The sequence below is a fragment of the Olea europaea genome, chromosome 23 (assembly GCF_002742605.1).
Source record: "Olea europaea var. sylvestris chromosome 23, O_europaea_v1, whole genome shotgun sequence".
Classification (NCBI taxonomy): domain Eukaryota; kingdom Viridiplantae; phylum Streptophyta; class Magnoliopsida; order Lamiales; family Oleaceae; genus Olea; species Olea europaea.
The window spans coordinates 1,180,163-1,195,826 of NC_036259.1; the positions used below are offsets into that span (position 1 = coordinate 1,180,163).

General features: G+C 33.9%; 1 protein-coding gene across 1 annotated transcript; it reads left to right on the plus strand.

Moving 5' to 3' along the window:
* The first annotated feature begins 1,888 nt into the window (after positions 1-1,888).
* LOC111371872 lies at positions 1,889-3,031 on the plus strand. Its single transcript, XM_022994030.1, has 2 exons — positions 1,889-2,001; positions 2,476-3,031. Exons 1-2 carry the CDS (start codon positions 1,923-1,925, stop codon positions 2,802-2,804), a joined length of 408 nt encoding a protein of 135 aa, XP_022849798.1. The 5' UTR covers positions 1,889-1,922; the 3' UTR covers positions 2,805-3,031.
* Positions 3,032-15,664: the final 12,633 nt, after the last annotated feature.

Below are 15,664 nucleotides of genomic sequence, written 5' to 3' on the forward strand. Positions count from 1 at the left end.
GTGGACAGATTTCAATTAGTTAATCTTAATTAGGGTTTCTTTAGTTACTCAGTAGGCACATCCCATTATAGAATGTCAGTTCTTTGCAATATTCGGCCAAAACATTTAGCTCATGTTTGACAAACTTTCAATCTAAATTTTAATTTATAAAGGCAACAATTAATTTCAACTACATATCTTACGTGATCCACAATTTTTCAACCACATATTTTATCAACTTTTATCAAAATCTACTAAAAATTTAATTTTAATCCCACCAAATAGGGGCCTAGTATTTGTGTGAATCATCGAGTGATCGATTTTGTAATACTTCACAGCATAATTTGCAGCAAATTAACTTAAAACTACATATTGCATGTCTAGAAAGATATATTATGCTCTTGTTTGGTAAATATTAAAATCAATTTTTAATAAATTTTGATAAGCGTTGATGAAATGTGTGATTGAAAAGTTGTAAGTCCCGTAAAATATGTGGTTAAAATAAATTATTGAATTTGACTAAAATTATAATCTTGATTTTAATCCTTACTAAGGTATTAAAATCTTGAAATATAGGATTAGAAGTCAATAATTAATTTCAACCACCTATCTTACGTGACCCACAATTTTTCAACCACACATTTCATCGACTTTTATCAAAATCTACTAAAAATTTAATTTTAATCCCACCAAATAGGGGCCTAGTATTCGTGTGAATCATCGACTGATCGATTTTGTAATACTTCACAGCCTAATTTGCAGCAAATTAACGTAAAACTACATATGGCATGTCTAGAAAGATATATTATGCTCCTGTTTGGTAAATATTAAAATCAATTTTTAATAAATTTTGATAAACGTTGATGAAATGTGTAATTGAAAAGTTGTAAGTCTCATAAAATATGTGGTTAAAATAAATTATTGCATTTGACTTAAATTATAATCTTGATTTTAATCCTTACTAAGGTATTAAAATCTTGAAATATAGGATTAGATGTGGTTTATTATATTTAATTGCCTTCTTTGTCCTGTTTCATAGAAATATGCTGCCAATAGTAAGACTCAAATTATTGTATGGAAATCAACGCGTGAACAAGTTGCAAATAGTAAGTAGTCTTTTTTTCACATGCTAATATTACATGGCATGTAGTCCGAATCTTCGACCCTTTAACTATTTAACTATTCCATTTAAAAATAGATGATTTTGGAGTGTGAAAGTATGGCTTCTAAATTGGCGTGCCAGAATGCTTCTTCAAGAACTTGTTAGCTTTTGTAAATAAGTACATCGTTGATTTAATCAGTTAATATTGGTGATTGTGAATGATCGTTGACACACGTATTTTTAGGTCAAACAAGTTAAAAGTATAAAATTGGTGAATTTCAATAAGTTTTGGAATGAATGTCCAAATGCTTATTGTTGAAAGGTTAGGTAAGTTATGTAGAAAGATCATGCTTGTGCAATTGTTGGGCTACAATTAATAAAGTTGGTTGCTCGTCACGTCATTGGATACATCATTCAAGTGCTAAGGAGGACAAGTGCAAAATAGAAGTAAGGATTCATTTTCCCCATCAAAACTTGACATGTACATAATTTTATTAAATAAGTGAAATTGAGATTTGAATCCACGATATTTGCATGCTTTGATACTATATTGATTTAAAAGTTTCAACTGTTAGAAAGAATCATATATATATGAGTTAAATATTATATTGAATTGGCTAGAACTAAGTTAAAAACATCATCAACTACTTCACCGAAAGTAAAAATGACAATAGCGGAAGGCAGGTGCTCGTACGAACGAAAAGTTAACATATGGACACCACAAACATATTATATTTTTATCTGTTCATATATTTGCTTTCCATTCTTTACCTAATTTCATATTTTCATGTCTATAAATACCCTAAAGTAGCTATTGTTTTGGGTATAAGTGGTAACAAATATGGGAGCTCTCCTAATGAGGTCTTTCCTTCTCCTCTCTCTCTTTGCTTTTGTTGGTACTCAAGCAAGGACTTTGCTAGGTAATACTTCAGCTTGCAACTCTTTCTTTTTTAATTTCTAATGCATAAAATTATGTTAATCCAAGAAAAATAATTTAATGTTGGATCACTTTTCGAAGTGTTGCACCATTCGACCTTAAACATTTACAACATGTTCGGTAAGTAGCTTTCTTTTTCAATATTGTTGTTTAAAACATCCCCTTGCATACAAGCTGCATTCATTACTATTTTCTTCACGACACAATATAGAATTTTCATTAATGATAGCCGATTAAAGTTTAGACCATTGCACGTTCAAATGCTATTGTGAACCACCTCATCTCAAAGCCAAACTTTTAGAAATGACACACACACACGATATATATGTGTGTGTGTTTTTCTTTCTGTTCTAATTTGTTTTTTACATCTTAGTTTCTGATACACAAATATTTGTTTTGTTTGTCTGATGCTTCTTAATCAAATAGTCATATGTAATAACAATTTCTTGTACTTCAGATCACTGCAATGAATTCAAGGCTGAGAAATACGTGGGAAGGCGTCCAAAGACAACACCTCCAGCTCCATTTTCATCTCCACCGACCAAGGAGGTATCAAAGTTTCTGCCTAATAATATGGTCAAAAAACCAAACTCAAATCCAGTCTCGAAGATTACTAGCAAGAATAAACAAACAATGGATTCGCTCCCAAACCTTCAAAATTATGGAAGGCGTCCAAATCGACCTCCTCCATCTCCAGTGTTGCCACCACCGACCCACCAATTATCGAGCAACGTACTAGTTATGTTCAAGAAATCACTTCCCAAGATCTTCCTGTCAACAGCTTGAGCTTGTTTTGATAAATCAGATTATTAAGGATGCATGTGATATAGAGTTTCAATCGTACTTGAGCTTGTTTTGATGCATGAATAAATTGTATGCCATGTAATATAATCTTCTTATTTAATCTTATCTTGAGTTCAATAAAACCTGTAATGTGGATTGTGAAAACCCTGTAATACCTGTAGTATGCTATGTTTTAAAATGAACATGATTCAGGCCATGTTATTATTTTAGTTTGGATTTGTTAATTATTGTAATTAAGTGAACCCATATGGTAACAATCTATGTTCTAGAATAAATCATGCTATAGAAATTCACTATTTGGAATTATCTTGTATTTGAGAGTATTTAGAGGATGTTAGTAGGTAATTGGAAGATCCATTTACACAATAGAGATGCTATTCATAGTAAACACTAGTGGTAGTCGTTCTACATAGCATACATATTGCAATTTGTTATTTGATACGTTAATGCGGTATTTTTTTATTATCTCATACATCAAATAACGAACTGTCATGAGTATGCCACGTAAGTCGACTATCGATAGTTTTTCACCAGGATTAGCATTATTCTTTTTAATAAGTCGATTTAAAGTTTATAAGATACAAGTTTCTTCTCTCACCTCTTCACACTCTCTAATAATATTCTCCTAAATTACTATCCAAATCAGTCCTCTTCATCATAAATTGGTATCAGAGCCTACAAGATCCTTTGAAAACAGATTTGAAAACAGATGGCAAATGGTATAGTTCTCCCTCAAGTTCCTTCACTTGCCCAATGAGCTGATACGATTAGGTTTCGTTTTAGATATTGCCTTTTTGAGAAAGTTGAAATTCATAGATGGATTAATCTACCTTGCCAAAAATAACCGTCCAGAAGCAGTGCAAAAAGGATATGTGGGGGGAGGTGATTGGATGGAAGAAACGATTGTGTCTTAAACTGTCCACTGGTAAAAAACCATGTGGTATTATGTAACTTTTATGAAAAGCATGATGTACATGTAGTATGATCCTTAATCGATGACATGAGTTTATAACCCAACATACAGCAGATAATCAAATCCTTAATTAAATTTGTACACCTACAGTTTTGAGGCAAGGTTTATGTCCTCGCCTGTATTCAGGCCATGGTCATTTAAGGATGAATAATCATTCTCGGCAATGGTACCGCACATATGACCTATCAGATGAAGTTTAACTTTGAGATACAGCCTTTTGGATTGAGTGCTCGGTTCGAATTGAGTCATATAGTTCTTTGAGTTAATGCCTTTACTGTAATATATCTCCCGAGCAGTTATAACGCTTTTTTTTCAAATGATAAACTGAAGGATGAGCCCTAAAGTTAAGAAAAATATGAAGAGAAACTGAGATTCATGTGTAATTGATACACATACACCAAAACTATCTCATTGAATAGCAATATTCTTAGTCGTTTTAAAGAGCATTTCATTTTTTACATCGATGACAAAAGATTTGATTTATGAATTGCTACTAAGTTATGCCATTTCCATCGTTGTGAAACTTATCCCTGTTAGATTTGATACACTTGAAGCACGATAGTCACCTTAATCATAGTATATCTTTGAAGTGGTTACATCAACAGAATAGATTGAAGGTGCATGAATGTAGGTTATTGAATTAAAATCATACCATATAACATAATTCCTTGATCATTTGAAAGGATAGATTGAGGGTGGTTGAGCCGCGTTTGAACCTATGAGATAGGTGTGTATTTCATGCTTGTAAACAATTGTGGAGAGTGTTTTTGACTAACAAGTGAAAACTAGGTAGGAATCATAAATTAGTAGTCTAATCCCAAATTACTGATCCTAACATTAAGGTATTGCACCAGTTCAGAAAGAGTAAGGTAAAAGTCTTGAAAGAAGTGGTTTGGATAAAAGTTATAATGAATCAAAAATCGATATTGAGCGGTGCTATCTACCTTAGAGCGGAAAGAAAAACTACGAAGAAGCAGCCTAGTGTTGATTTTTATCAATGACTAAGCAAAATAGATACTTGCATGCTGAAAATATGAGAGAGAGAGAGAGAGAGAGAGAGAGAGAGAGAGAGAGAGAGAGAGAGAGAGAGAGAGTAGTCATGTAGAAAAAGGAAAAAGTGCATGTTACATATTATCTACGTGAACATGTAAGTAGTGACAAAGGTGAAAGTGCTGCTTTTTGTATCTAAACCTTGCACACTTCAATTTGAGACATAAATTTCTAATGACTATTATTAGCTTGGGTGTAGCTCGAAGGTTGAGGCACTTGAATTTAGGTAGAATCATCACAAATCAAGATAGCAAATTTTATTGGTTAATCCACCCAAATTTGACTAGGAAGGGAATGAGTGGTGAGAATTTAATATTTATAAGGACAAGTTTAGAGCTTGCATCTTTCAAGAGAGGAAATATTTGTTTTCGAGGATTGAGAAAGAGCCAACTATAGAGTTTATGATAATAGACTTTACTATGAATGCACACATACATCGATATAGCATTGGATAAGTGGAAGAATCAATTTTGGTAGTATATTTTGTAAGTTAGTTATGAATTGTAGAAGTGATTTCAAAATGTGAGAAAAATGGACAATATTTTTACTAAAGTTATTTGTATTTTTTATTTTTTATTTTTTGGCATTAAGTTGCCAATTTTGGTCAAGACGAATAAGCGTTCAGATTTGGGTTTATTAGATAAAAGTAATTTATACACTGTAAAAAGTGGATATTGGAGAGCTAATTTGATAGAACTGTTGCTTAATTTGATTGAATATGGATTGTTGTAGGATAAATGCAATGGTAGTACGCTATTGATGAAAAGAAGTGAAATTTGTCAAAAAGGCAAAACAAGAACAATTGTAAAGTCCAACGACCAAATTACAAATCTCTAAAACTTAATTTTGACCGATGATGGAAAATTGTAGGGGACATGGATCAAATTGGAATAAATTGAAAGTTGAAAGACTTAAGGGAAATACAAAAGAGGGTTCAAAAGTAATTTAAGGACCAAAGTGATGGAAAGCCAAAAGTTATATTGTTGGGTTTTTTGATACCCAATAATCTCGAGCGATGATGTTAAACAATATTGGGTTGTAGGATTAGATTTCATAGGTTTCGGCTGATGATTGAAATATTTATTAACACACTCGATTAATCGGCTCAACCCGAAAAACAACTTGAGAGTCGTTTGAAGCAACTTAATATAATTAATGTTGCACACGGCCCATTTACTTCTTGGATGGCTCACTTTTGTGTTCCGGCCCCTTTAACCATTAGTTGGTCCATGTGCCCACTATATTAGTCCACTACTATTACACCCTAAAACTATATTGGCCTCATTGTTAAATAAGTCGTGCGTGTGTGCAATTGAAAAATGAGGCAGCCGACTTTTCTCTTGTTTTCTCTCTTGAGTCTTGAAATTGAACCTATCTTCCTCTATTCTTATTTATTCATTGCAGCCACCATATTGTGTTCTTTGTGAATACATTGAGTTGAGCAATTGGAGTAAGAATCGTTGTTTGGGTTGGAGCCATACTTGGGTATGTTTAATAAGGTTGAGATTGGTGAAACTGAGCTCGAAAAATTCACCATTGGAGCTCGATTCTTCAACATTTGGTATCAGAGCGGGGTTGGGGTGGAATTTTCGGCCAAAATCAGACCAGAAATAAACCAAAAATCGACAGAAAATAGAAAAATCAGACTGCCCAGTTTTTACGCCAAAAACCGCACCTGCAAACACGATTTTCCATCAATCCAGAAGTCCATTGGTGAAACGGAGACCAGGGTTGAGACGTGCAAGTGGAGGCGGTGTTGGGTGTGTGGTGCGTGATTCCGGCGACGGCGCGTGGCATCTTCGGCGGTGGCCCATGAGGGCGCGTGGCGTTGATTGGGGAAGCTGTCTTCAAGCAGTTTGTTCTTCACATTATTTCTAACATTTTTCGTGTTGGAAGTTTTCTGTTTCAGGTTACACAGAAAAAGTTGGACGATTTTACCCTTGGTGGATCAACGGTCGAAATTGCCACATATTTACCAAATTACTTTAGGCCAAAATTGCGGCCCCAAAAAGTAAATTCACATCTCTCGTAACTTACGAACTCAGATAGGTCCGCTCTGGTATATTGGTTTATCTCAATTTAAATTTCAGCATTAGTAGATCAACGTACGAGGTGATCGTTAGGATTGGGGGTTGTCATTACTTGGCAACCATTGCTTTTGCTAGAAATTAGAATTGCTTGTTCTTTTGTGATTGAGTACTTATTTTTGAATAAATTAGCGTATTGTGCTTTCTGTTAAAATTGTCGTGAAATTTCATTTAATTAGATATACCTATCTTGTTGCATCATAAATTTCGCTGTGTTGTTACTTTTGTTAGAATACCTAGACCTTACCCGTTCAAACGTTCCCTTGATCTAAGACCACGAGTCTTACGAAACCCTGAGAATCTAGAACGGTGTATATTGTGGCCATATGATTACTTTGTGTGATCTATTTGTGCATTTGAATGCCTTGTTTTTCCAAAAATGTCTTCGCATTTCGAAGTTGGTATTTTTAATGGAAAATAGATTTTTCAATCTAGCAACAAAAAATGAAGGGTATTTTGATTCAACAAAAGGTTTCAAAAGCTATAGAAGGCAATTTTTCAGCTAATTTTTCAAAAGAACAAAAAGAAGAAGTCGATGAGCTTGCTTATACCTCAATCATTTTACATCTGTCTAACGCTGTTTTGAGAAAAGTAGGAAAACTAAAAATCACAAAAGATCTTTGGAAAAAGTTGGAAGATCCATATTTGCTTAAATCCACTCCCAATAAACTTTATCTTCTTGAGCGTTTCTTCAATTTTAAAATGGATCCTTCAAAGGATCTTGATGACAATCGGATGTTTTCAATAAACTTGTCCAAGATATTATTAACTGTGAAGAAACCATATCTAAAACATATAAGACTATTATCCTGCTTAATTCCATGCCTGAGTCATATAAGGAAGTTAAAAATGCCATTAAGTATGGTAGGGATACGTTGACTCCCGAGATTGTCATAGACTCACTTAGGAGTAAGGAGATGGAAATAAAGGCTAAAAATGAAGATAAGAGGAGTGGTGAGTTACACATGATAAGGAGTAGGATGAAATTTAAGTAAATGAATTTGTGTAGAGCTCAAAATAGTGGTGATCCGAGTAGTGACTCGAGTGATGAAAGTGGTAAGATGAAGGGCAAGGGACAGGAAAAGTCTAGTAGTAGGTGGTGTTATAGTTGTGGTAAGTTTAGACACTTTATTAGGGATTGCTCCAAGAAGAAGGATAAGCAGAAAGGTAAGATGAGAGGTGAGACGAATGTGGTTGAGGGGTCGATCTATGACCCCCGTGAGGTTTATTAAGAGAGTAAACCTAATCACTGCATATGCATCTGTGTGTGATCCTTTCAGCATGTATGTAATTGCCTAATTTGTTGTATGACTATATGTTGCATTTCAATTTGTTTGATATGTGTGTTTGCATGAATTTGAGGTAATGTGATTACTTGGTGTAATCGTTTGCATGTATAGTGAGTTAGGATGCATTGACAGTGTCTTAGATGTCTTTTGGTAAGGTGGAGTATATATGCCTAGGGGTACATGATGTTTTTTACCGAGGAATGTAGAGTGTGACATTTGGATCACGAATGGAGATGTAATCAAATGTGTAGAATCATTTATCTGTGAAAGAGACCCTGTACAGGGGGAGTGCGAGAAAGACATTTCTATCACTTCTGTAAGGTGAAATCTCATTATCCACGTAGGTTGAGAAAAGTGGTGTTGTGATAGAGGATTATCCCGAGAATTTAGGATCTATTGTAACTTACCAGTTAGACATGAGTTAAGTGATCTATTTAGTGAGCATGGTGGGCGATGAGATGAGATATGTGTCTCGAGGTGGGAGCAACACAAAATGGGATTGAATAAGTGTGGTGAAATCTTGCGTGGGGTCACTTATGCATTTGTAGCATATGTGTTTGACCGTGTGCTGATTAATTTGGTGTTAATCTTTGGTTCTTTGTGAACGTGATTTTCTTAAAAGATTTGTGTAGTATCCTATATAATATCTTCATCGCATGTTATTTGTTCACTGTGATACTTGTTCCTACTTGGGTGTTTTTTGGACCTTAACCCCGGTGAGTAATGGAGTAGGTATGGTGTGTATTTCGATTCGAAACATGAGGTAAGGTATGAGATACCAATTTTATTGGAATACCTTGATTGTGCAAGTTTAAACTTTGTGTTTTGGTTACTTGCAGATTATTGGGCATCAAGGTGGAGATTGTTGAGTTTTTTGATACCCAATAATCCCGGACGATGATGTTAAACAGTGTCAGATAGTAGGATTAGATTTCATAGGCTTCGACCGATGATTGAAATATTTATTAACACACTCGATTTATCGGCTCAACCCGAAAAACAACTTGATGGTCGTTTGAAGCAACTTAATATAGTTAATGTTGCACATGACCCATTTACTTCTTGGTCTTAGATTGAAGAAGTTAAATAGGTATGCCATTAAGAAATTGCAAGATTTTGAGTTAGAAATGAGAGACTAGAGGTCAAATTTGATTAGTCGACTAGTTGTACAAATGAGTTGAAGATTGAGAATGAGTTCCTACAAAATGAGGTTTAAGATATTTGTGAGTGAACTCGAGAAATCCAATGCACGACTTCGCTCTTTTTTAATGGATCTAAAAAGCTTGATAAAATCTTAGGATTGAACAAATTAGTTGGAAGTATGGGAGGCTTAGACTTTAATGAAACAAGTTCTTACACTGCTATCTTTTCTTAAACCATATTTGTACATGCCTCTATCAAGACTAAGAGTTTAGAAGTCACTAAATCCAATATGAAGGGTATCCTAGGATAGAGATCATATAGCAACATAGGGTTACTCAACCTAGAGTCCAAAACTTGAAATCTAGTGTTGCTCCAAGTTTATTCCTATGTGTTACAACTCTTGGTTAAGAACAACAAATAGGACATTACTCAGGCCAGGTTCTTAACTAATCAAATCAATCGCTCGACTAAAATAATGACCTACTTGACTAAGATTGCCTCTTCTTCCAGGAGTATTTAGGTTAAAAAGAGTGAATTCATTCAAAATGAAGAATTGAATTATGGTGTTGTTCATGTTGCTCTTAAAGCAAATAATGTCGGTGTACCTCCTTTAGTAGGTCTATAGGTGCATGCACTTGCCAGCTCATTTTTCTTTGCATATTCATGCATCCACTATTATAAATTGTATATTATCTTTTTTTTTAATTTAAAAAAGGTTTTTGACGATATAATACTTTGATGTCATTGAACATGTTATCTTGTGACCAAGTATTAGTAAAATGAATCAATGAAGACTAAAGTAATGATCCAACTTCAGTGCCCAAGCCATTAACTTATGTACTATACACTTTAGGAAAATCTGAGCCCATTTTACTTCTTACGGATATCCGTCGCTTCCATAAGATTCGAATCTACGACATTTCCGTTAAAGTAAGACTTAAATTGAATCTTGGTTACGCGACAGAAACCTGTGAGAGGTAAGATGTGCTCAAACTTTTTCGAAGTACACTTTACATAAGTTAATGGCTTGGGCATAGAGGTAGGTCATTACGCCAATGGTTTATAACATATTCAAGTCTAGATGGCTTGAACCTTCATTTTCTGCTGGAAATTCATGCAACAAGCGTGAAGATTTAACTAATGCTAGAAGGGACCCTAAGCTAGCGCCTCCTTGACATTACCTCCTGGACCTCGTTAGAAGTTACCATCCACAATTACTACAACTGGTGTTGGAAGGAACCCAAGGCCAGTGCCTCTATCTCCAATGATACCTTCTGGACCTCGCTAGAAGTTACCATCCTTCTCTAGTAGATCACCATGGAAACTAAAATATGAAGCTACTTTGCAATTTAGTGCATGTTTGGTAAGCAAAACTCAACATCACTTGATTGGAGGGTAGATTTTAACTTCTTTTTTCATCTGCCTAGTAAAGCGTGAAGTTGGGGTCTAATAACATTCGTATTAGGGTGCTAGAATTTATGAAGATTTCTTTCTATTGCAATTGGCGTCGATTTAATGAAAGAGCATTGATTGATTTGTAATTGTTTTGTTCCAATATAGTGTAGTCCAATATGTACATTTTATCTTTTGTACAAACAATTTGGTGTATTATGCAATTCGTGGAATTCTTTGTGGATGTCAACAAATCTTATACCTCGTTGTCATTAGTTTTTTTGCCTTGTCATTGCTTTTACTTGTGCACTTGGACATAAAGCAATAGGCATCAAGGTCATTTTTCCAAGAAAAAGCGATAGTTGTTGGTATTCTGATGGCCAAATTAATTGTTGCAACAAATAGTAGCAAGAATTAAGCTAAATTGCCAGAAAAGTGTAGACAGAACCTTTGACCGATACTCACATGTGCGAGGGACCCTGCGTGAATAAAAAATGCCAAAAAAATGCTTCCCTCCTCTATTGCGAGTGTGCTGTCAAAAAGACTGTCAAACATTTCTTGTCAGCATAGCATGGTTGTAGTAGCAAATTACGAGCAATGGATGAGGAAGAAACAAATAGGGATTTCACTATAGTTTAGAAAATTCCATACCTTTACTTTTGTATACCTATCATCATTCTGGTAACTGCCGACCTTGGAGGTGCTATGAAAACTGCTTACGGCGACTCGCAGCAAGCGGTGACGCGCGCCTTCCACTCACCAACTAAAGAGAGCATTCTAAATAAATTTTTGACTATTGAAGGATTTAGATCTGGTGTCGAACCTATTCGACCCATCGATTGGAAGTGTGGAAGAGATGGGATCCAAGGACGATCTTTTTTCTACTTATATAAATATGGATAAGCTTAGTGCCCGAGGTGGATCTAAGATTAATGACTCTATTTTTGACAATGTGGGTAATGGAAGTAGTAGTTCTGGTGGTGGATGTCGGTTGATGGTGGAGAAGAGAAAAGTGGCTATGGTGTTACTAGGTTGAGGTACAAGAATAGTAACTCGATGGATAGTTCGAGCATTGTGTTTTCTGAAATTGATGGTGGTGGTTCTGTTGATGGCGTGATGTTGATGGTAGTGGTGGTGGTAAGTGATTATTAAAGGTGTTGATGAAAGTGGTGGTGAAGCTGATTGTTGTTGTAGAGGTAAATGTAGACTTGAGTTGAAGGTGGTAGTGGTGGTGTATTAGAGTGGTGGTGGTGGTTAATAGTCGTGGATTGTAGTGTTGGTTTTTTGTGTGTGCAGATTTATTTGTTGTGATCCTCTCTGACTAAGTATTCGTTTATTGTCACCAAGTGTGATCAATTATGTCTTCATTGTGACTATATGTAACTAGATTAATAGTGAGTCACAAATTACCCTAATCTAGTCACAAAAAGTCACATTGAATACAAATTTGATCACAATTAGTCACAGATAACACATGCCAATTACTTGATCACAGATGATCTAGTTACAATTACTTGCAGATAACGCAAGTACGGTTATAAACATTAAATCTAATTACATATAACACAATTAATCATAAATCTCGTCAACTACAATGTTACACTACTGTCACCACACAATACTCAAAACTTTGCTACTACCCACCCCTCACCATCAACACCATCAAACATATCAAATCTAATGTAGTTTTATCACCTGCAATGCACCATTGCTGTCACCGCGCGCACACACACACACACACACACACACACACATATATATATATATATAGAGAGAGAGAGAGAGAGAGAGAGAGAGGAGGGGGGGCTTCTATAAAGAGAGGAAATATTTTTAATTTTTAAAGTTTGCTCTAGTGGGGTAGGATGGGGGTTGGGTTTGTTTGGGTGGGGGTGTGGAGAGATTTGAATTTTTGGAGATTTTTGGGGGTGGGGAAGGGAGGTGTGGATCGTGAGATGGGGATTATAATATTAATATGTCAACTGAAATAGCAAGAGAATAAATGTATATTATATTATAAATAGATATTTGATAATTTGATTTACCATTTTATTTATGAATTTTTTAGGGAGTTTGTTAGTTGTGAAATGTGATTGTTCCCTTACTTTTATATGTGCATTAGTATTTATAGATGGGACTTCACATTAAACTAAGTTAATATCTTGCAATCCTAAATCATTTGTGTCGTCCTCCCATCGGCTAGAGCTTATTTTCTTTTATCGAATTGTTTCCTTCTTGAATCAAGTTTCCTTATAAAGATGACTCCCTTGTATTTTTCCTTGACCACCTAGGATTCTATGCAAATACTTACGAATGAAGAGGTAATTTCTTTGTAGGAAAGATTCACTAGATTTACGTTCCAACAATCCTAGTCATCATAGAGCATGAATTAATTACCAAAGGAAAATTGTTTCTCTAACTGTCCTTCGCGTATCGAACCGTATGTGCATTCGTTTTTTGCACTTGATGTTACATGAGGTTTGGCAGTTATATGCGAGGCTTGTTCGGAAGTGATTTATGTTGGATTTGACCCAAATTTGTAAGAGTTTTATTAAGGAGAGGAAAATAAAATTCTTGTTTGGAAAGAACAGGAATGTGATCTTATATATTGTATCATGAGTCTTTTCCCTATATTAATGCATTCAAAATTTGAAAAGAAATAGGCAAACGGCAAATTATCAATATCTTATTATTAGCTTTAGAAACAATATTGGATATGAAAGTCAATCAACTAGGTCATATCACGAATATTTATCAACATTTTTGAGAAATTGAATAAATAAAAATTGAACTCTTTCCCAGAAATGAAAACAGAGAGCTAATGCCTGAAGTAATTAATTGTTATTCGGCCCATCCCAATATCAATTGTTAAAAGATGGGCGATTTTGCCTCTGTTGCTTGTGAATCTTTAAGAAAATAATTATATTGAAGTGATCGACAAAGTGAAGGATGATTGGAGCCTACTGATAACTGCTTTTCTTCAATAGTTACCAACTACTTCTCGTCGTAAGACTAAATTCCAGAGATGCGCATCTTGCTTTGTTTTTTTACAAGGACAGGTTCTATCTATGTTTATTCTATTAAATGGTTAAAATCTGATTAGTGATGGCAACGGGATGGGTTCGGGGTGGGACACCCACACGCCGTCCCATCCCGTTTGGCCAAAACCCCACCCCGCCCCGCCTCGTGCCCACGAGACGGGGCAACTTTTTGCCCCGTTTGTTACCCCGTTTAAATTTTTTTATTTTTTATTTTTTTTACATTTTCAAAGTTTCGAATTATGTTATTATTAAATAATAAAATACAAATCTAAAATGAGTTTTTAACGGATGAATTGTCTAGAAATAAAATTATTTTTAATTATTTTTTTTCACGGGGCGGGGCGAGGACCATTTATGCCCCGCCCCACGCCCTGTGACGGGGTGAGTTTTTTTGCCCCATTCGGGGCGAGAGGGCACCAGGACGGGATAAATTGCTATCACTAAATCTGATGTCAGTGTTTATGGGTGACTAAATTTCACAGGTGATTAGTTCACATAACCATTTAAGAAAATAATACTTAAGTTAGTGAAAATAATTAGAAGGATAGAATGGTCATTTATGCTCATATTCAATTATTAAATCTCGAACGAGATGAAATACCTATAAGTAGGTCAAAGGAATGTATTACAGATTTATTAACTTCTACGATCTTATATATTTGAGAGTACAGTTTTTTATCTTTAGTAAAAAAAAATTAAGACTTATAATTAGATTGAGTAGTTTAAAATTGACAACATCGGATCTAATTATTGGAATTTAGATAATATATGTACGATTAGGTCTTTGTGGTAACTCTATAAAGTATTAGGACTTAAATATAAATTTTATAAAAGTTTTAAACTTAATTGCAATAATTATAAAGTTTTGGACGTAATAGTAGTTGTCAAAAAATTTGTAAACTTAGCTCTGTTTGTCTTATATTAAGTTTTTTTTTTTTTTTTTTTTTTTGCAAATTAATTTTTAAGAATAATTAGAAGGATAGAGTGGTGATTTAAGCTCATATTTAATTATTAAATCTCGAACGAGATGAAATATATATAGGTAGGTCAGAGAAATGTATTACAGATTTATTAGCTTCTACGATTTTATATATTTGAGAATACAATTTTTTATCTTTAGTAAAAAAAAATTAAAACTAATAATTAGATTGAGTAGTTTAAAATTGACATCGGATCTAATTATTGGAATTTAGATAATATATGTACAATCAGGTCTTTGTGGTAACTCTACAAAGTATTAGGACTTAAATATAAATTTTATAAAAGTTTTAAATTTAATTGTAATTATTATAAAGTTTTGGACGTAATAGTAATTGTCAAATAATTTGTAAACTTAGCCCCTGTTTGTCTTCTATTAAGCCTTTTTTGTTTTTTTGCAAATTCATTTTCAACGAAACTTTCACACAATAAGCTATTTTACATGTAAATTTAAATTTTTCTTACTTTTTTACTGCACATTCCTTAAATAATCACTATTCCAAAACTTATTTTCCCCAAAAATAAATTAAAAAATTAAAAAAAAAATAATAATAACTTTTTAATGGACATCAAATTACAAGAGCTTAATCATATTTGTAACTGAAGTTTTATAACTACACTCATAGCTGAATAAGATTAGAACCAACTGAATTTGGATTTTCCTATTTGGATTTAAATTGAGACTTCTATTTGTAATTCTTTAAAATTAGATTAAACTAAGAAATCTAGCACAATACAGAGGTTCAAATTTGGAAAGAAATTTATTATTATTATTATTATTATTATTATTATTATTATTATTATTATTATTATTATATTTTTTTGTGGATACTTCGAAAACTTGCGAAAAAAGTTACTTCAAGCTATAAATAATAGATTTATAGCACGCTCT